Source organism: Camponotus vicinus, unplaced genomic scaffold (genome assembly GCF_025532165.1).
Source record: "Camponotus vicinus isolate PSW18456_S1 unplaced genomic scaffold, iyCamVici1.0 SCAF_13, whole genome shotgun sequence".
Taxonomy (NCBI): domain Eukaryota; kingdom Metazoa; phylum Arthropoda; class Insecta; order Hymenoptera; family Formicidae; genus Camponotus; species Camponotus vicinus.
The window spans coordinates 4033526-4055398 of NW_028141949.1; the positions used below are offsets into that span (position 1 = coordinate 4033526).

The 21873-nt window shown below is 26.4% G+C and overlaps 4 protein-coding genes across 9 annotated transcripts; 2 read left to right on the forward strand and 2 right to left on the reverse strand.

The window, feature by feature from the left end:
• The first annotated feature begins 733 nt into the window (after positions 1-733).
• On the forward strand, positions 734-4718 carry LOC145963695 (lysosomal aspartic protease-like). The gene is made up of 8 exons (XM_083085822.1): positions 734-891; positions 1707-1945; positions 3305-3426; positions 3529-3728; positions 3818-3940; positions 4004-4136; positions 4309-4401; positions 4478-4718. The coding sequence occupies exons 1-8, from the start codon at positions 833-835 to the stop codon at positions 4625-4627; spliced, it is 1119 nt and encodes a 372-aa protein (XP_082941948.1). The 5' UTR covers positions 734-832; the 3' UTR covers positions 4628-4718.
• A 3566-nt stretch (positions 4719-8284) lies between these two features.
• LOC145963760 (lysosomal aspartic protease-like) lies at positions 8285-12808 on the reverse strand. The gene is made up of 9 exons (XM_083085966.1): positions 12683-12808; positions 11655-11777; positions 11127-11263; positions 9778-9914; positions 9447-9646; positions 9190-9312; positions 8953-9124; positions 8720-8818; positions 8285-8639 (listed from the first exon to the last, which is right to left on the reverse strand). The coding sequence occupies exons 1-9, from the start codon at positions 12742-12744 to the stop codon at positions 8490-8492; spliced, it is 1203 nt and encodes a 400-aa protein (XP_082942092.1). The 5' UTR covers positions 12745-12808; the 3' UTR covers positions 8285-8489.
• A 2781-nt stretch (positions 12809-15589) lies between these two features.
• Cathd (cathepsin D) lies at positions 15590-18995 on the forward strand. The gene is made up of 8 exons (XM_083085954.1): positions 15590-15781; positions 16592-16833; positions 17376-17494; positions 17632-17831; positions 17938-18060; positions 18126-18270; positions 18393-18485; positions 18564-18995. The coding sequence occupies exons 1-8, from the start codon at positions 15717-15719 to the stop codon at positions 18720-18722; spliced, it is 1146 nt and encodes a 381-aa protein (XP_082942080.1). The 5' UTR covers positions 15590-15716; the 3' UTR covers positions 18723-18995.
• Positions 18982-21659, reverse strand: Coq3 (ubiquinone biosynthesis protein COQ3, mitochondrial). 6 transcript variants are annotated; one of them, XM_083085955.1, is made up of 6 exons: positions 20999-21277; positions 20808-20881; positions 20586-20702; positions 19878-20364; positions 19625-19805; positions 18982-19453 (listed from the first exon to the last, which is right to left on the reverse strand). In XM_083085955.1, exons 2-6 carry the CDS (start codon positions 20834-20836, stop codon positions 19326-19328), a joined length of 942 nt encoding a protein of 313 aa, XP_082942081.1. In that variant the 5' UTR covers positions 20837-20881; positions 20999-21277; the 3' UTR covers positions 18982-19325. The 6 variants fall into 6 exon arrangements, with proteins under 6 accessions (XP_082942081.1, XP_082942082.1, XP_082942086.1 ...); XM_083085956.1 differs by lacking the exons at positions 20808-20881; positions 20999-21277 and adding an exon at positions 21643-21659; XM_083085960.1 differs by lacking the exon at positions 20808-20881 and having other exon boundaries at positions 20586-20698; positions 20999-21273.
• Between the last annotated feature and the right edge of the window lie 214 nt (positions 21660-21873).

Below are 21873 nucleotides of genomic sequence, written 5' to 3' on the forward strand. Positions count from 1 at the left end.
TCAAAAATTACATATGAAACGAAGTAATTTTTATTGCGTTAACATAAGTAGACTTACTATCGCATAAGCTGTTATGCATAAAAATTATAAAAATTATAAAAGTTTTGTGTATACACATAAGAGACATATATGTAGACAAAAATGATCAAAAGGGAAAGTGAGTGTACAATTTTTATTGGAGTAAATAAAAAGAATATAAAATGAATTAAAATTTTTTCAAAAAGATGCTCACCTGTATCCCAAGTCGAAACAAACATTTATCAAAATATATAGAAAATTTTTCCTTGTCATATCGCATTGTATGTCATCAATTTTTTAAATTATTTGTACAGTTTTTGATAAGAATAAAAATTCAATCTTTTCTAATCATCAACTGACAAAAGGCTCTCATGTCATTAATGTAAATTTTTACATAATTTGTACATTAATTACGTCTTATTTTTCAACAGCGCGATGCTTGTGAAAGCAGCTGATATGAGCTTATTGATAATTAAAATGCTAATTTTTGCGAGCAGTGTCATTTGTTAAGTTCATTATTGCATGGCTGTCTAGTCAGTATAAATAATCTATTCTTTCGAAACGCTAATCTCTTCCTCATTAATCACGCACACATTTAATAATTTATTTTAATACAATTTGTGCTAATTAAAGAAAAAATATTTATCAAATTTGATTGATCGATGGAAACCCGGACGTTTTGAATGCGCGCGATCGTATATATAAACACCGCATCGCATGTCGCTAAACGAGAGCTCTAGTAATCGAGTTCAATTTATTTTTTGTGTATCCAGTCACAACGTACAGAAAGAAATTTGCCAGAAATTTCGAAAATATGTTTCGCTTTTTCGTGGCTGTGGCGCTCTTTGTGCTGATTGACGCGCAATATCAAAGGTAAATTCATATATTATATTATGTGTGTACGTTATATATCGGTATAAATGTTGAATTTGTAAAGATCGATCTACCTTGTAATCGCATTCGACTTTTTGAAATCCAAAACCTACTTAAACGCGATTGCGTTTTCATCAGAATTGAAATTTTATTATTTAATTTCTTGTTTCTCTTTATTAATAAAAAAATAAAAGTAAGCACTTTTGAAAAAAATAATTCTTTGTAAATCTGTAAAGTTCATGCTTTTTGTCTGCCTTATTGCAATATCTTTATCGTTCTGATAGTAAATTATTTTCTAACGTGTAAGCAAATAAACTATATATATTAGTAAGCTATTTTTTATTTAACTTATGCTCTATACCGTATTTCTAATATAATAAGTCATTTTACTTTGAATTATTTTTTTATAAGATTGCATGCAATGTTATCTGTAATTAAAAATTAGGGGTTGTTAAATTATAATGCTTAATTAAAAAAATTAAACTATAAATTAAATAATAATTCATATATATATTATATATATATAATGTATAAATCTTTTACAAATTAAAAACAATATTTGTATAATTAATTAAAGTTTATTATATAATAATGCTTACATAATCTTTTATATTTATATTGTATTTATATGACGCATTTATAGTAATTATAAGTGATTAATTTTTTATGACAATAGAACATATATAGCTTTCTCATAACTTATATTTCTTTAAAATGTCGGTCCTTTATATATAAGTAAAGATATAACTATACATTATATATGTATGTAAATATGTATGCATGTAACAAAAAAATATCCTTTATATTACTTTAAGGATTCCATTATACAAGAAGGATTCTATTCAAAAAAAATTCAAGAAAGGGGGTATTGACTTCAAACAATATCTTTCGACCCAAAATCATGGTTCAGCGGAACCCTTGTGCAATTATGCAGATGTTCAATATTATGGTGTTATCACGATCGGAACTCCTCCGCAGGAATTTAATGTATTATTTGATACTGGTTCCTCAAATCTTTGGGTTCCATCAGCTGAATGCTATTCCTTAGCATGCTGTAAGTATTTTAATATATATATACAGTATCCTCCATAAGTTTGGAAACACTTTATAAAGGTATACAATATAAAAAAAATAACTTTAATTTCTTTGATATTTGCCGGATGTTATATCCTTCTTCTTGTAAAATAATAATCTTGACTCGCAATTCATATGGAATCTGGCACGTCGGAGCCATTTTTAATGATTGTAGTAATTTTTGTTACTTTTACAGAAACTAAAATCAAACTGCACTTAAATGAGTTTTTATTACTCTGATGTATGTTTCTAATGCGCGTAAACATTACAGGCATTCCACTACAGCATCTGATATGCTGTAGTAGCACTAATTGGCAGAACAAATCAACGCGCGAAATTTAACTCCGAGCAGTTCGGTGCCGCGTAATAATTATTCGACATATTTTCGGTATAAACATGCGTCATATCATCATTTAAATGTCTTGCAATATATTCATATGAAAAATCTGCACAGATTGCTGCCATGCGATTGTTTATCTGTAAAATGCAATGTGTTTCCAAACTTATGGAGGGTAGTGTATATATATACACAGGATACTAATTAATTTGTGCATAAAAATACATAGTAATATTTATTGAATTGCGCACTCACGAATATATATTTGTCTAACATAATACGAATTAAAAACAATTCTACTATTTCAATCAATTTTTACTATTTTTACTACTTTCTTTTTTATTTTATGCAAATAAAAATGGTTATAAGCTTTTCGATATTTTTCATTAAGAAATATGTACTTAATAAGTGCAAATTAATAAAGACTCAGTATATGAATTTGTTAATATTTATCATTTTATTATTCATTAGATATTTCATTATTTACACATGTGCACATATTATACTTAATAATATTAAAAACATTGAAGAAAGTCTTAATTTTTTTCAAATAATTAATATCAAATCAAAGTGAACGTTAAAATATTATAAATTAAAATATATATTACAACGTTATAAAATTATATTATATTATTACAATTAAAATATTGCAAATGGTATAAAATTCTATTCTCTGTCTATCTCTCTCTCTAGTTATATTTTTTAAATATAATCTTTTGAACATTTAAAGATGCACAAATACAATTTTAGAAATTAAAATAACTGGTCATATAAATACTATGAAATCAAGCTTTACAAATTTGTATACGCATAGACTTATTTGTACAATTTTTTACATTTATTTTTTCAACGTACAAATAAATTTCGAAAAACTCAAAAGTAAAAGCGATAAATGTATTCATGTGTATCTAAGGACAAACATTTGAATAAGAATTTCTTTATTTTTAAAACCATCCCATCATAACTACAACATCTTGTGATATTATTTATTATTCCTTACAGTTAACCATCATACATATCACAGTAGTGAATCCGATACATATAAAACACATAATAATACTCCATTGAATATCCAGTATGGCAGTGGCAGTGTATCTGGAAGCTTAGCTACTGATGTAGTGACTGTGAGTCATCATGAAACAATCCAATACAGTTACAACTATAATCATAATTTATAAGCATTTCTCAAGTATTTATATTCGGGCGTCATGATTTATTAATTATAGGTTGCTGGTCTTCATGTTAAAAATCAGACATTCGCAGAAGTCGCCAAGGAGCCAGGCATAGCATTTCTTGCTGCATATTTTGACGGTATCTTGGGCCTGGGTTATCCCGAGATATCCGCGGATGGAGTGACGCCTGTCTTCGTAAACATGGTTAAACAAGGCTTAGTACCAGAACCTAAGTTCAGCTTTTATCTGAATCCGTTTGTATTTTCTTCTCACATGCACATGTCTAAAAACGTTTTAATGAAAAAATATATATTATAATCTATAAAATATACACTATGTATAGAGACCCTTCAGCCAAGGAGGGTGGTGAGTTGCTATTGGGTGGTTCTAATCCCGATCATTACGTGGGCGATTTCACATACGTTAATGTTTCTAAAAAAGGATACTGGCAATTCCCTCTAGATAGGTATATTTTCTAAATTGCGTTGATCAAGTTGCAACAAATTATTATAACGTTATTGTGCTGTAGCCTCACAGTAGATGGAAAGCCCGTGGCTAAAGACATGCAAGCTATTGCTGACACAGGTACTTCACTACTGGTTGTACCATCAGAGACTTACGATGCTATTAACAAACACATTCACGCTGGTAGTGATGGAAGTGTAAGTAACAATTTTTCACATTGGTATAGCCTTCTCGTAAAAAAAATCATAAAATTTGACAGTATATATATATATATATATATATATATATATATATATATATATTAATAAATATATATATATATATTAATAAATTAATAATTAGTAATTTAATATTATCTCTTGTTCAAAGGTGGATTGTAGTAAGATTGATGGATTGCCTGATATTGGTTTTAATATCAGTGGTGTAATACTCAGTCTTACCCCTCACGAATATATTATTCAAGTGAGTATGGATTAATAATTTCCGTTTAAATTATTTAAGAATACGAAGTGTTCACATTGTGTTTAATTTTTTACAGGATGTAAAATTTGGTTTCCGAACTTGTACCAGCGGTTTTCAAGTGATTTCTAATTTCCCTTACGTGATTTTGGGGGATGTATTTATAAATCATTACTACACCCAGTTTGATATGGGAAATAACCGAGTGGGATTCGCTCGTTCAAAATAAAAGTCGATTGCCTTGTTTTAAAGAACCACTATTATACCATTATTATAAATGATAATTATGCAAATAATTAAATAAAATTATTTTTGATGCATGTTGTTTTGTAATTTTTAATTATAATTATCCATGCGCTGTGTATTGTTATAAATAGATATTTGCAATACATTCGAAAATTAAAACGGAAATATATGCGATATCTTCTCAATAATTTCATACATACACACGTGTACACACACACACACACACACACACACACACACACACACACACACACACACACGTGTACATACAGGGTGTCCCGAAACTAACGCTTGATATTTTAAAGGCAGATTCTCTGGCCAATTTAAAAACGATTTTTCCTCAGCGAAAATGTCGCGGCACTAATAGTTTTCGAGTTATAAACGATTGAAAATAAAGGATTTTTCGCAAACTAAGGCTTATGGGAATAAAATATTAATAAAGTCACATTCTTTAGTTAATTTTAGGTCGAGTTTTACTTTAATAGAATTTTAATTTAAGGCTTAGTTAGAAAGATACATGATGACAAAAATTGGGAATATGCAAAAAATAATGATCTCCCTCGACATTTTCGACATTTTAAATTGGCCAGAGAATCTGCCTTCAAAATATCAAGCGTTAGTTTCGAGATACCCTGTATATTAGAGTTACAACGAATATTCGGCTAACTATTCGGTATTAACTATTCAGCATTAACTATGCAATATTTTTCGGTATTCTACAATTCTATTCGGCAATATTATTGCTATTAATATATCAATTCACTATTGGTCCGAATATTTTTAAATGTCCAAATTAAAAGAAATAGTAAAATTATGTAATTACAACGAGTAGTATATTCGGCAGTTAACCGAATATTCGGCCAAGTCATTACTATTTCTTTCATGAAGTCATGCTATTACTATTTACGATTTCCTTCAATTTGGACTTTTACAAATATTGTCAAATATACAGAATATCGAATAGTTAGCCGAATATTCGTTGCAACTCTAATATATTTATATGTATATATATATATATATATATATATATATATATATATTATAATATATATATATATATATTATAATGTCTAAATACAAATAAATCTGTTAAAATAGAATAATTTTTTTGTCCTGAATATATAAATATACTGATTTTATATATTAAGCTTTCATAGTTTAATTCATAATAATAATGATAATAATAATTTCATAATAATAATTATATAACAGTATATAACTACGATAACGATACTATATAACAAATAATATAATTGAACATCACTTGAATTTTAATCATATCAATAAGCGATTCTTTTCTTTCTTATAAAAAATGTACTTACTTATTTTCTATAGTGTATAGTGTATAGTGTATTCTATATATGTGTCTTATTATCTTCTATCTTAGAATAATGTATCCCGTGATAAAATTGCTGTACTTTTCAATATAATTATATTACAATACTGACATATATAATAATAATGCATTTCAAGGAAATCTATATTAATTACGGTAATGAAATAACGAAGCATCTTAAGTTATCTACATTATTCCTCTTACAGAGTTTCTTTTTATAGAATTTTCTCATGATATACATCATAAAAATGTAAATAATATATATTTTTGGGTTTTATTCTCGGACTGAAAATGAATAGCGAAACTAACAAATCGATCATCCTTTACATAAATTTTGCGATTTCATGATAGTCGAAGGTCCTATATATGACTGTTCTTTAAAAACTTGCAAGTATTCATTATAAATGAAATAATTTATAATATATTTCCATTCATACAATCATTGTTGACTCGTGGTAAAAATTACTAAATCTATTCAAATTATTTTCAATCAATCTTCACAGTATTTGATTCTTTAAATTTTGAAACAACTATATTTGTATCAAACATTGCATTGCAATCAATTAAAATACAATTACATTAACAATAAGACAAAATTCTATTCTATGATATGTTTCTCCCTTAAAAAATTTACATTAAAAATATTACAATTAATATACTGCATCAGAAATTGTTTCACATTTTCCAATTTGTAAGAAATTTGCTTTTATATAAATTAAATATCGCCTAATAAAATTTGTAAATAGTAATATACAATAAAACATATTATATTGTTATATTATATACATGATACATAAATAATGTATATAGTATATATATATATATATATATATATATATATATATATATAATGTATACATATATGAAAGAAATGAAAGTTTTTTCATAGATAAAATGAACTAATTGAATGTGTCTTACATTAAAGCAATATAGCATAATAGACAAGAATGTCTGAAAAGTGGTAAATCATTTATAAGTTTATTGATTGAATGCTTCATAATTAAATGGATGATTGATGCATACACAAGAGATTACTTACTTCTATATCGTACGTAACACACAAATGTTCTGTACTTATTTGACTGAATATCAGATTCTCTTGAACGAAGCATTTAAACTACTTCGGAACTATCTTTGACGCCAACTTCCTGTCGTTTCGTCTATTATTTATCTATAAAGTGACTACTAATGCTTTTATTACAAAAGATTATAATGTACAAGATACAACGTTATATATTATTGCGCTTATAAATATTATAAAATTATATCATTAAAAAATATTGTTTTTATTTTAAAAATATTAATTTTTCAGAAAATATTGGAAAATATTTGATAGCACTGATATAAATAAATAAATAAATAAGAAAGTAATGTAAACATGAGAAATGGCTGAATGCAAATTTAGATAACAATGTGGTATTAAAATTCTGTAAAAAATATAGTGACATATAGAAACATATATATAATGATATAATAACTATAATAACTATAATAAAATAATAAAGCATTTTAAAGATATCTACATTATCTCTTTTACAGAATTTCAACACTACATTGTTAACTAAATTTGCATTCAGCGATTTCCCATGTTTACATCACTTTTTTGGATTTCAACTACATTTTATATATCTATTTTCCTTTGAACATGCATCATACAATTTTGACATGATTTTTATTGTTAATCTACCAAAAGAGACAAAGACAATATGTGATATATAGATAATATTACATTTAAATTTAAGAAGACATAAGAATCTTATACAATTCTTTCTTCGTTATCTTCGAAATAGATATAATTTTTTAAATTATTTATCAATTATTTTATATAAGATATTTTTTAAATTATTTATCAATTATTTTATAAAAGAAAGATCGAAAATATAGATAAAAATGTATCTATTATATTAAAGAATATGTGTAGAAATGTCGATTAATTGTCTTATTTTATTTGTAAGTAATATTTATCTTTTAATGAGATCTTAAAATTATATTATTTGTAAAATTTATATTTTATTTTTATTATTTTCACACAGTTTTTTATATTTCATATATATATATATATATGAAATATAAAAAACTGTGTGAAAATAATAAAAATAAAATATAAATTTTACAAATAATATAATTTTAAGATCTCATTAAAAGATAAATATTACTTACAAATAAAATAAGACAATTAATCGACATTTCTACACATATTCTTTAATATAATATATATATATATATATATATATATATATATATATAATTCTCTTTCTCTCTCTCTCTCTTTCTCTATTTATCTATCTATCTATCTATCTCTTTCTAAAAGATATATATAATAAAAAATATCGTATATATTTTAATTTTCGAAAATATTACATACATTTATCTATAACGATGCACTGCATAGATAATTATAAATAAAAATTGTAAACATTATAATTAGCATGAAATGCTGAAGAAAACATTTTATTTAATCATTCGCGAAGTTATCATTTATATCTAACAATAACTTTAAAAAAAGCAATTATTTAATAGACTGGGCAAATCCCACACGATTATTTCCCAAATCGAATTCAGTGTAATAACGGCCAATAAATACACCGCCCAGAATCCATAGCGATGAGTTAGATCCTAAGAAGCCGCTCATACATGTCGTGATGCCATACTCTGTATTCTGAAAAATTAAATATACAGAGTGTAAGCTTTTAATCTTAAATAATTTATACTAGAAATAACGATCTATGATATATTCACCTTAAGAATATAATCATTACTGTTGAGAGGGAACCTCTTACCATCGAAAATAAAACGAATTATAGGCATCTCATGAATCGTACCGCAATTTACTAAATTCTACAAAAATAGATAATATCAAATTAGTAATTAATAATATGTAACGCATATATATTTATTTATATTTTAGTAAGATTTTACAATTTTTCTATAAAAGATTATGCCATTATGAAAAGTAATAATTGTTTACTTACTATTATGTTTCCAGCACTATCAGTAGTACTATTAGCTCCAATATATTTGTTAATAATGTCGATCTCCGATATTGGTCCAACTATTAGTGACATACCTGTATCAGCAATAGCTTGACAACCACCCATACACAAGGTTCTACCTTCGTTGAATTTAGTTTTAGTTATTCTGACCCTATAACGTGCAAACATTAACAGTTTGTTGGAATATAACCAATATAATTTTAAAAAAAGATGTACCTATCTATTAAAAATTGCCAATATCCTTTGGTAGAAACATTAACATATTTGAAATTACCGATGTAATAAGCGGGATCGGAATCATCCAATATCAATTCACCACCTACTTTGGCTGAAGAATCTCTATATACATTATATATTCTTTTTAATATTGTAATATATATATATATATATATATATATATATATATATATATATATTTATTATATATATATTTGTTAGAAATACTTTTAAATATACTATAAGAAAATACATGCCGATTTAAGTAAAAGCTGAAAACAGGTTGTGGCACTAGTTTCTGTTTAATCATATTGTAGAAAACAGGCGTCACTCCATCAACAGCTATCGTAGAATAACCCAAGCCCAAGATACCATCAAACTCCGCAACAACGAGTGCTAAGACTAACTCATCAATCGCTTCTGCAAATGATTGACACTGAACATTGAGGCCAGCAACCTATAATAAAATTGATAATATTGTCACCGTGCACGAAAAAATAATATAATTGCTTAAGAAATATTTAAATTACGATAGTTGTATGTAAAATGGATTATTATTGACTAATTGATTGTTTAATGATGACTCACATTCACTACATCAGTAGATAAGAATCCAGACACGCTACCAGTATTAAACTGAATACCAATATTATACTGAATAGAACATATAGTATTATTCACTTTGTATGTCCTGGACTTTGTACTATCATATTTATTATGTAATGCTGTAAAATATGATAAGTAATATCATAAGTTAAATTAAAAAAAAATAATATTTAAAACATCTTAAAAATATATAGATTATTTCATTAAATTAAATCCTTGGTCGAAATATAAGATGTATGCACATAAAAAATTATTGCTTTAATTCTTAAATTATCTTTGTGTGGAAAAGCTCATTTTTTATCTTCAGGAAGTGAATGTAATAATCTAGATAGTACAAAAAAGAGGAAAGAAAGGTATTTAGTAGACGATAATATAAGATATGTATATCTAGAGTGTGTGATAATATAAAATGATAATAGAGGATGCTTTTTAGGGATGTATTGTTTGAGAGAGAGAGAGAGAAGAAGAGAGAGAGAGAGAGAGAAGAAGAGAGAGAAGAAGAGAGAGAGAAATTGTGTGCTTGGTTTTGTAATATTTAAATTATCAATTTTAATTTTGATTTTAATGCTTGATATTGTTATTCAGCTATTATTGAAATTGCTATTCAAATTTTTTAAAAATTTCAAAATTTTACTAGGAAAATATGATAAGATAGAATAGAATTCTATAAAATTAAGTATCTCATTATATTTTTTACTTTGATATTAATCATTTTAAATAATACATTTTATATTTTTTAATTTGATATTAATTATTTGAAATGATAAAATTTTTTTTCATCCTTTTAAGCAAAAATACTAACTAGTATGTATGTACATATAAATAATAAAATATTAGATAAATAATTACATTCATATTACATTCATCATACTAAATATTAATTAATTAATTAATTCGCACTCACCAAGTACATGATAATATATTTTGATAAATATATCGAAAAATTTTGAATTTCTTATCATGAAAATGAAAATTATTAAATAAAGTTTATTTTTGCATTGTTTAACAGATATATCTTTAATTGTAAGAGAGTTGTTGGTAATATATATACATATAGTTATATATATATTCTCTTTCCAACATATAATGATGACATGGTATGTTCATCTACAGAATGATGTTAATCATATGAAACTTAATAACTCCTTTTTTTAATTCCTCTTTCAGAATTGTAGAAAAAATAATTCCTCTTTAAGAATTGTAGAAAAAATAATTCAAGATTTTTTTACTTATTGCTCATGATTAAATATCGCTATGTATTTATATTAGTGGTAGGTGAATATACAATTAATTATCAATCTGTATATATCATATAATTGTAAATTACTTACAGCAAGCAATATTGGCATGGCTACACAATATAGAGGGTACCCAAATATTTGAGGAACCAGTATCGAATAATACTTTAAATTGTTGCGGTGGAGTTCCGATAGTAATATTGCCATAGTATTCATAGTCTAGATCAGTGCTGGGATTTACTTGCAACTTTCGGCCAGATTTCTTAGCTTACGCCTACTGTTCCCCTCTTACCGCTTGCGCCGCTCGTAACTAAGGAGCGCTCAGGAACGTGCGCGTCACAAATGTAATGTGGCAATCTATCTAAGTTCTCTTTATTGTTTATTAATAATAAAAATAATTATTATATTATTAATTACGTATATGTTCTGTAACAATTTAAAGTATTTGTGTTTTGAGACGTAATTACAATAAAGAGAACTTAGATAGATAGATTGCCACATTACATTTGTGACGCGCACGTTCCTGAGCGCTCCTTACTTACGAGCGGCGCGAGCGGTAAGAGGGGAACAGTAGGCGTAAGCTAAGAAATCTGGCCGAAAGTTGCAAATAAATCCCAGCACTGGTCTAGATAGTTGTATAAAGATTGCGATGAAGGATTAATATGAGTGAAATTAATTTGTTGCAAGTCGATGCCAATTTTTCTCAAACTTTTTCGAATAGGATCCATCTTGTGCAATTGAATCCTTGAAATAACGTAAAAACATTTAATTATAACAAACATTTTCAGAAAAATGTGTCATAAGGAAATTATATAAGTTCAACTGTCGCAGAAATCAGTATAATGTATAAAATCATTACAATGTATACAATATAAGTACATCATGTATTAAATTTAATAATTCATTTAATAAATCAGAAATTTTAATAAATCAATGATTTTAGATTATTTGATTTATAAATTGCATATACATCTAAAATATTAAAATTTAAAATTTAATTAAAGTTTAAAATTATAAATATATAAAGTTTAAAATTATAAATATAGTCATTATATCTTAATAAAGTCTGATTTGTAGTTAAAATTCGAATTTGCATGCAGTACACAAGAAAGTAATTTATATGATTGTATTTACTATTAAAAGTGATGTATATTCAAACGTTAAACAAAGAATTAACAAAAAGCAAATTATTATCTATAATTTATTTATTTACGAATTAAAAGATAGTTTACAACTATATATTTTGATCACGAATCGCAAAATTCATCTTGATCTCTTATAGAAACGTAATAAAGACAAATTGCGCACTCCGTAAATTCACAGAAAATTTGTTTTTCTAGAATATTCTACCTCTGTTTTTTGTTCATTATTAAGTAAATATAAATTTTTAAATTTATATTTATACTTTATTGAATATTATATTTATATTTTATTAAATAAATATAAATTAAATAATATTTATTGTTTGTTATTAAATAAAATTAAATTTTTGTAAAAAGAATTTAATCATTATTGAAACGAAATTGTATTTATATAGATTTTGCTTTGATTTAAAAAAATCGGATGTAGCTACGAGAGAGATTGTTTTCTATAATTTCGAAATTTATTATGCTAATACATAATATGTGCGATACAATATGTATGCTAACCTCTGGAGTTGTGCATCGATCAGCACAAAAAGCGCTGTGGCCATTAAGAGAAGACGAAACATTTCGAATTTTCGTCAACTGAAGCTTCGAATCGTAAAATTCTTCAATGCCTTCTGCACCTTACAATTGAATGCACAAATAATTAAAGTATAGTCATTAGCATTTTGCTTATTTATAGCACACACCTGCTTAAGGCGCAAAAAGGAGAGAATTTGGTAATATGACATGCGAAACGTTCGAAAAACTTCCGGTAAGTTTCTGTCAATCCATCAAAACTAAAAATATAATATCTCGTACGTATTTCTTTTAATTAGCACACAACATGCACGTGTATTTAAATAAATTATTAAATGTATGTGATTAATGAGAAAAAAGCGATAAGCTTTTTGAAGGAATACATTTTTTACGTTAATTAAATTGACAGCCATACAATAATGAATTTTGCAAGTGACTTTTCACTTGAGAGAATAAAAGTAATTAGCAACTTTTTTAATTGCTTTCATAATAAAATAATGTACTGTTCAGGATTAAAACACAATTACGTAGAAATTATGTACAAAATCGTATTGTGACATGTAAATTGTATCAGTTGCCGATAAAAAAGTTTAATTTTTTTTATTGAAACTTGTGTAAATGATAAATTTTAATCAAATTATATTATTTGTAAAATTTATATTTTATTTTTATTATTTTCACACAGTTTTTTATATTTCATATATATATATATATATATATATATATATATAATTCTCTTTCTCTCTCTCTCTCTCTCTCTCTCTCTCTCTCTCTCTCTCTCTCTCTATCTATCTATCTAATCATTATTATTGTTATCAATAACGGATAATTTATAGAAAAATAAACTACAGTATATATATGTATATATATATATATATATATATATATATATATATATATATATATATATATATATACTGTAGTTCTCATTTTTCTATAAATTATCCGTTAATGATAACAATAATAATGATTCTATAGTTTTCTATATGTTTAAGTTATTTTTTTTAGCAATGTTTCTCATGATTAAATTTTATTTTATTTCAAATAATTCGAATAATTTCGATAAATAAATTACGCTTCCTTAAAAGAAAAGAAAATAAAACATTTGAAAGATATCTATTATTTCTTTTGTAAATTTTTTTGTAACTGCTTTTACGTTTTACATGATGGTAATATATATATATATATATATATATATATATATATATATATATATATAATGTAGAATTTTGGATTTTGTATAGTCTCAAAATAAAAATCGGTATTAAATGTCTTTATGAAATTAATATCAGAATACCACATAGCCGTCTATAATTAAATTTATCACTTTAAAGATATTCGTTACAATATCGATAACAACGACGATAACATATGTGATATTTGATGCTTGTCATAGTCTGTTATTTCATAACAAGGATTATCTGATTCGAATCTGGGAAATATAAGCAATTCGTCCTTCATATTTAAGCAAGTTTATTATACTGTCAATACTGTCGATTATAAAGTAATTGATCGAACGGACTTTTCAGTCATATTTATCGGTTTTCTAACGGATTTATTTAAAAAACTGCTCATAAATAATTGAAATACAAATTACAAAATAAATAATATATGTTAAGATTAAAACAAAGTTTATAAAAATAAAATAAAATGATTCATTGATGTTTTTATACTTTTAAAAATATATCTTCGATCGTTTGTCTTCCAAAAGTAGATTTTTGAAATATTAATTTACTTTTAAATATTACCCATTTCTAATTTAAAATCCAGTAGAAGCCAAGCAATATTTCGATGAAATGATAAATAGGACAAAAATACATATTTATATAAATACATATTTATGGAGATAGAAAATAATAAACAAAGAAAACAAATGGATTATTCTTTGCTTCCATAAATAAAAAAACAAAAATTTTTCTAAATAATGATAATTATAGATATATTCTGAAACAAATATCTGTTAAATTAAAAAAAAATATTATATCACATTGTGTGTATGTATATGTATATACATTGTTAATTTTATTAAAATTCATCCGCAGGCTTGGATAAGAAAACAACTTCAATCCTTTCTTATCGCCAAATAATAAAGATTGCATATCATACAATATGAATTTTGCATAATTTGTGCATTAAACAGCGCGAGATTTAATGTGAAAGCAGCTAATATTAATAGGATTTATTGCCAATTATTTTTTTACAAATAAAATATTATTTGCAAAGTCCATTGTTGCATGATTGTCCATACCTAATCATCGTAGATAATGTATTCTTTTGAAGTTTTAATTGGTTTTTGCTCATTAATTACTCTGGCAAAAATGATACGTTTGTTTGGCGTTTACATGAACGTTTGTGGAAGTTCGTCGAGAGTTTAAAAACGATTAGTAAAGAGTTTGTAGAACAAAAATTGCAACACTGCAGCGTTTAAAAGACGTTTGTACGTTATAGCGTAATCGTAAACGTTTGAAAAGTCTGAGTAAACTCTGTACACGAAGATGTATCAACGTTTACTGAACGTACTCTGAAAAATGTTACCTCAGCATTGCAAAACTTTCATGTAACATTATATAAAGAGTTTGTAGAACAAAAATTGCAACACTGCAGCGTTTGATAAGCATTCAAAACCCAACAGCGTTATGTAAGTGCTCTTACAAAGTTTGAAAAACATATAAACTCTCAGAAAACCCTCACTCAACGGTTGTTAACGCTTTATAAAGTTTCTTATTTTCGCCAGGGGTGTGCTAAAAGAAATACGTGCCTGCAGATCGGGGTACTTTTAGAATTGATTGATTGATAGAAACTATCGAAGTTTTTCGAATATTTCGCGTATTGTTATATTACCAGTCTCTCTTACTGCTCCAAGCGCAGGCGCGCGTGATCGTATATATAACGCCGCCGCATGTCGATAAACAGCTGTGACGAGGCAGTGGTCGATTGTGTGTCTTTTCGTGCGTCGTAATCCCGAAATTAGCTTAAAATTTCACGATTCGAAGCTTTAATTGTCGGAAAATTTGGAAACATGTTTCGACTTTTCGTGGCGGTCGCAGCATTTTTTGTGCTGATCGACGCACATCAACTCCAAAGGTGAGCTTATATATTGTATCGCATTATGTATTAGCTGATAAACATCGAGATTACATATAGAGATGTCTCTCGTTCATGACTCTCGGTTTTCCTGGAATTAACGCGTAATCTGCGTCAATGCAATTAATCTTATAATAATGGGACAAAATATCTTTATAAAAGAGATTTTTTTTACTCATTAATAAAGAATTAAAATGTTCATGAATTGATAGATTTTCTGTGAATTTGTCTACTTTATCGCGTTTCTAAATGAGATTAGCATGAATATTACGATTCTTCGCAATCAAAACATCTAATAAATTATTTTCTAATGCATAAATAAGTTATAGATAACAATGAGTTGTTCTTTGTTATTTGTTTACTGTTGATGCTCTCTACATTCATGTTCTATTTTTAGCAGTAAATGTAATCATCTCATTTTCATTATCTTTTTTGTACAATGTTCTTTTTGTGCAAAGTTTCATCTTTACATAAAAATCAGAGTTTATTATAATGATGTCATAAGATTTTTTTATAAATTAAACATGTCAGATATATATGCAATATAAATTATATAATCATAATCTAGACAGATCATCGATTTAGTTAATTAAAAAGTTTATGATATAATTATTTTTAAATGCATTGTCTCCTATATTTTTATTGTAAATACATAAGATTTTGTGGATTTCTTAAACAAAGAATGAACATCTATAGCTTCCTCATGATTCATATTTCTTTTTCTTGAAGTGTCTGTTTTATTAATAAATATATAAATATAAGACAAATATATATATGCAAATAACAGGATATCTTTTATGTTACTTCAAGAATTCCATTGGTCAGGATGGATTCTATTAGAAATTATTTAAAAGAAGTTGACACTGACTTGCAACCAGTATATCTGACTGGAAGTATTATACCAGAACCTTTGTCTAATTATTTGGATGCTCAATATTATGGTGAAATCAGTATTGGAACTCCGCCACAACCTTTTAAAGTAATTTTTGATACTGGCTCCTCAAATCTTTGGGTACCATCAAAAAATTGCCATTTTACCGACATTGCGTGCCGTAAGTACTTTAATGTACACACACACAAATATATTATTGCTTATTTAATTTTTCATTATTTATACATATATATGTTGCATTTAATAATATTATTATTTAATAACATTAAAGAAAATTTTAATTATTTATATAACACAGTTAATATTAAAATATAATGTACATTGGAATGAGGTATAATATTAATATACATAATTCTATTTTGTCTCATCATATATATATATATTTAATTTATTTATTTATTTTAAGTAAAATAAATTTTTTAAAAAAGCTGGATAGATACAATTGCAAGAATTAAAATCATTGATAGAATAAATATTACCAAGTTCTACCATTGGCAGACATTTATCATATTCATAATTTATCATATTCACTCTTTCAAGATACAAATGTAACCTTTGACATCCAAAGATAAAAGCGAATTAAAGCGACAAATATATTTACATACTGATGATTTATACAATTGCATATTTAATTAATAAAGATCTATTTTTATTATTTCTTTAATATTACTAACTTGATTTTACTTTTACTATTATTTACAGAGTTACATCATAAATATAATAGTGAAAAATCCAGCACATATGAACCAAATGGTACTGCATTTGCTATTCAATATGGTTCTGGCAGTTTGTCTGGATATTTATCTACTGATGTAGTGAATGTGAGTCATTGATAAATATATGTAATATAATACATTCATAGCTTTAATCATAGTTTATAAACATTTCCTAAACATTCGTGTTATTTTTCTCTGAAAGAAATGCGCAGCATTTTATTATTAATACATTTTATTTGCAGGTTGCCGGTCTCAATGTTACGAGTCAAACATTCGCGGAAGCTATTAATGAGCCAGGTTTAGCATTCGTCGCTGCAAAGTTTGATGGTATCTTGGGCATGGGTTATTCTACGATAGCTGTTGATGGAGTGACACCTGTCTTCTATAACATGGTTAAACAAAAACTGGTTCCACAAGGCGTTTTCAGTTTTTACTTAAATCGGTAAATATGTATCTTCTCATAAGCATGTTTATGCATTGTTTAAAAGTGTTTTTAATAAAAAATATATATATAATTACAATATTTAAAAAATATACAAAATATACAGAGATCCTTCAGCTAAAGTAGGTGGTGAATTGATATTGGGTGGTTCTGATCCCGATCATTACGAGGGCGATTTAACATATGTTCCTGTTACTCACAAAGGATACTGGCAATTTTCAATGGATGGGTACATTATTTTTCTAAATTACATTGATTATATATGCACAATTTGTTAATATTATCGCATTATAGGATCGAAGTAGGTAGTCGCACTTTCTGTAATAATAGCTGCCAAGCTATTGCTGATACAGGCACCTCTCTGATAGCTGGACCAGTAGCAGATGTTGCAGCCATTAATAAGCTAATCGGAGCTAGTGCTATTGGTGGACAGGCAATAGTAAGCTAATCATCATACTATTCATTATGACAAATTTCTATAAAAAGATTATGAAATGTTATTGAAATATAAATTAATATTTATTAAATTATTAATTAATTTAATATTATTTTTGTTCAAAGGTGGATTGTAATAAGATTTCTCAGTTACCCGAAATCGATTTTAAACTGGGTGGTAAGAAATTCAGTCTCTCTGGTAAGGATTATGTTCTTCAAGTGAGTATCATAAATCCTAATTTAATTTAAATTATTTAAAAATAGAAAGCTTCAATTTTTGTATATTTAATTCTTCAGATCAAGCAGTTTGGTACCACAATCTGTATGAGTGGTTTCATGGGTTTTGATATTGGATCACATGGATTGCAATGGATTCTGGGCGATGTATTTATCGGGCGTTATTATACTGAATTCGATTTAGACAATGATCGAGTGGGATTCGCCCCAGCGAAATAAATCATTGATCGTTTTTTTCTTAAAGTTACTATTATGTCTTAAATATAATTTACAATTTCGCGAATAATTTTTTTTTAAATAGCGTTCAATGCTTGTCTTATATAATTTTTACTTATAATTATCCATACAGTACATTATTATGTGTGGCCGTAATATTTTTCAAAACTAAAAACGAAGATATGCAATATCTTTCAATTATTTGATATATTGCTCAGTATATAATATTGTATTGTTATAAGGTGTACATTCTCTAAATAAATATGCTTAAATATATATATTCTTTCATATATCTTTTCATATATATTTTATACATCCTTTTATAATTTTTATCTATTTTATTAATCCTTCACAGTTTTATTTATATATAAACATTTTTTTTTATAATATTTCTATAATATGAATAAAACATAAAGAAAAACATCACGTGATATCAATTAAAATTACAATATATATATTATATTTTTATATATTTTATATATATATTTTTATGATATATATATATATATCACGTGATATCAATTAAAATTACAATATATATATCATAAAAATAATATATAAAAATATAAATTTAGTATTTTATAAAAAAGATTAATTTTCCAAAAACTATATTTTAATTTCCCTTTGTTTGATTGCATGAAGTCCATAGTTAATAGTTTTAAATGATGACCAAGACCACTGATTCGTTAAGGGATTAAATTTTATTCCATGAATTAATTTAGTTTCGCAGCCATCTATTAATTATAATAATGAAAAGCTATTGTATAATATAGTATTTATAACATAATATATTATTTATAAACTTTGATAGAATTATAAACTTATAATTAGTATCTTAAATAGATATGATAACGCAAAATGCTTCTTAATGACTTTTTCATATAGATGACATGTATTAAACTTACATTTATCCAATATATGTTGTATTTGATGTGGAGAAATAAACTTATTCCATTCATGAGTACCACGTGGTATAAAATTGAGGATATATTCTGCTATTACAATAGCACCGAACCAAGATACTAAAGTTTTATTTATTGTTGTTATAAAAATTGATCCACCAGGTTTCAAAAGTTTCACACATTCCTGTAAAGAATTTTATTAAAGTAACATATTTATACATAATAATTCTCGTAATTTTTATACCACAAAGTTTACTTTTAAAAATATTTCTGGATTCTGTACATGTTCTACGACTTCAGAAGCTATAACAGCATCATACAATTTCTCATTTTCCGAAGAAAATTCTTCTACACTTGTCTGAATGTAATTTACTCTCTCTAATATAGTAGGATCCAATTTTATATGCTCGTTAGCAATATCTATCAATTCTGTGGATGCATCTAGCCCAGTTACATGTGCTCCTACTCTGGCTAAACATTCAGTCAATATGCCTCCACCGCAGCCAATATCTATAATCTTGACTCCTTCTAACGGAAGAGCTGAATTTTGTAATTTGAATCCAGCATTAGCCAGACCTTTTCTTACAAACTGCATTCTGAGTGGATTGAATAAATGAAGGACCCTTAATGGACCATTTTCATCCCACCAATCATTTTTAAAATTAGAAAGATGCTTAATATCTTTAGAATCAATTGTCGATATTGCTCTTTCTATTCTATTCATCTTGCTATCTTCAAACAATCTGTAAAGTAAAATAAACATCAATCCTTCTATTTATATGAATTTTAAATAAGTACCTTTTTCCCAAGATGACATAACTAATAATAATAAGATTAATAACTAATTAAAGATTACTTTCAAAAGTAGAGAATAAACAAAAGAAACGAATTACAACAATCAAAAAAATAAAATAGCTTGTTGCAAATGATAATTAAATAATAATAAGATAAAATTAATTTATACCTGTTAGAGAATGAATTTTGAAGACTTATTAACGATCCACTGAAACATCTCCGAATTTGCAAGGCTTTCATATTTTTCACAATTCGTATTCGTCCACAATTCCTCTGTCTCTTCTTCCTTTGTCACATTAACAATGATTTAAACTAGCGGAACTGGCAGCGATCCTAATGATCGCAAAACATTGGATTCTAGATTCCTACGTAACGTATATTATCACTTTACAGAATTCTCAGCTGATCTAATGGTTGCATTCAGCAGAAAAAGCTGAAGTTGCCGTATGCTCTTAGGTTCATATTCTGAATCTTCATTTATCCATAAAAGTGTTTCTAAAAGTGGCTTATAAGCCTTCTGATTAAGCTATAAGCCACTTTTAGAGGCACTTTTATCGATAAAAGAGGATTCAGAATATGGACCTTAATTTTGATTGAATCTAAAATGGCATTTTCGAGTGATCGGGTCTTCTTCTTCCTTAGATTTTAATGGCCACTTCTGATCTGTGAGCGATCAGTAAATTCAGGCCAACAACTGGTTGAGTGATCGGGTTTGACTATGGACTTAAGAAGATATGGATGGAGTCTAGAGCCGGGGCGGTGTGAAATTTGCGATAAGGAGGGTGTATAACTCTGTCTCTTTCCAAAAGCAACCTTCGGGTGTTTCCGTCGCATATCCGATAATGCCCGAAAGGTTATATATCCCATATTAGCTAACTTTCGAATAAAAATACATGTATTTTTGTGTGTATATTGTGCAGTGAAACAAATTATTTTAATTTATTATATATATTAAAATAATTTATATATTTCTTTCATATATTTATTACACTTTCACATTATTAATATATTTTAAATAAGAAAATAAGATGCAAAACATTTTGCATTTAAATATGTGAAAGAAATATATAAATTATTTTAATATATATATAATAAATTAAAATAATTTGTTTCACTGCACAATATATACCCTGGCGAAAATAAGAAACTTTATAAAGCGTTAACAACCGTTGAATGAGAGTTTTCTGAGAGTTTATATGCTTTTCAAACTTTGTAAGAGCACTTACATAACGCTGTTGGGTTTTGAATGCTTATCAAACGCTGCAGTGTTGCAATTTTTGTTCTACAAACACTTTATATAATGTTACATGAAAGTTTTGCAATGCTGAGGTAACATTTTTCAGAGTACGTTCAGTAAACGTTGATACATCTTCGTGTACAGAGTTTACTCAGACTTTTCAAACGTTTACGATTACGCTATAACGTACAAACGTCTTTTAAACGCTGCAGTGTTGCAA

Bases quoted from the DNA above. Each gene is read 5' to 3' on its own strand.
- LOC145963760 (XM_083085966.1), bottom strand. From the start codon at position 12,744: ATGTTTCGTCTTCTCTTAATGGCCACAGCGCTTTTTGTGCTGATCGAT. The intron at 11,778-12,682 runs GTTAGCATACAT...CGTTATTTCAAG, and splicing joins ATCGATGCACAACTCCAGAG to GATTCAATTGCACAAGATGG. The intron at 9,915-11,126 runs GTAAGTAATTTA...CATATTTTACAG, and splicing joins CCATGCCAATATTGCTTGCT to CATTACATAATAAATATGAT.
- LOC145963695 (XM_083085822.1), top strand. From the start codon at position 833: ATGTTTCGCTTTTTCGTGGCTGTGGCGCTCTTTGTGCTGATTGACGCG. The intron at 3,729-3,817 runs GTTTGTATTTTC...CACTATGTATAG, and splicing joins TTCAGCTTTTATCTGAATCC to AGACCCTTCAGCCAAGGAGG. The intron at 4,402-4,477 runs GTGAGTATGGAT...AATTTTTTACAG, and splicing joins CTCACGAATATATTATTCAA to GATGTAAAATTTGGTTTCCG.
- Coq3 (XM_083085955.1), bottom strand. From the start codon at position 20,836: ATGCAACCATTAGATCAGCTGAGAATTCT. The intron at 20,365-20,585 runs GTATAAATTAAT...TTTACTTTACAG, and splicing joins CAAAATTCATTCTCTAACAG to ATTGTTTGAAGATAGCAAGA. The intron at 19,806-19,877 runs GTAAACTTTGTG...AATTCTTTACAG, and splicing joins ATCCAGAAATATTTTTAAAA to GAATGTGTGAAACTTTTGAA.
- Cathd (XM_083085954.1), top strand. From the start codon at position 15,717: ATGTTTCGACTTTTCGTGGCGGTCGCAGCATTTTTTGTGCTGATCGAC. The intron at 17,832-17,937 runs GTAAATATGTAT...CAAAATATACAG, and splicing joins TTCAGTTTTTACTTAAATCG to AGATCCTTCAGCTAAAGTAG. The intron at 18,486-18,563 runs GTGAGTATCATA...TTAATTCTTCAG, and splicing joins GTAAGGATTATGTTCTTCAA to ATCAAGCAGTTTGGTACCAC.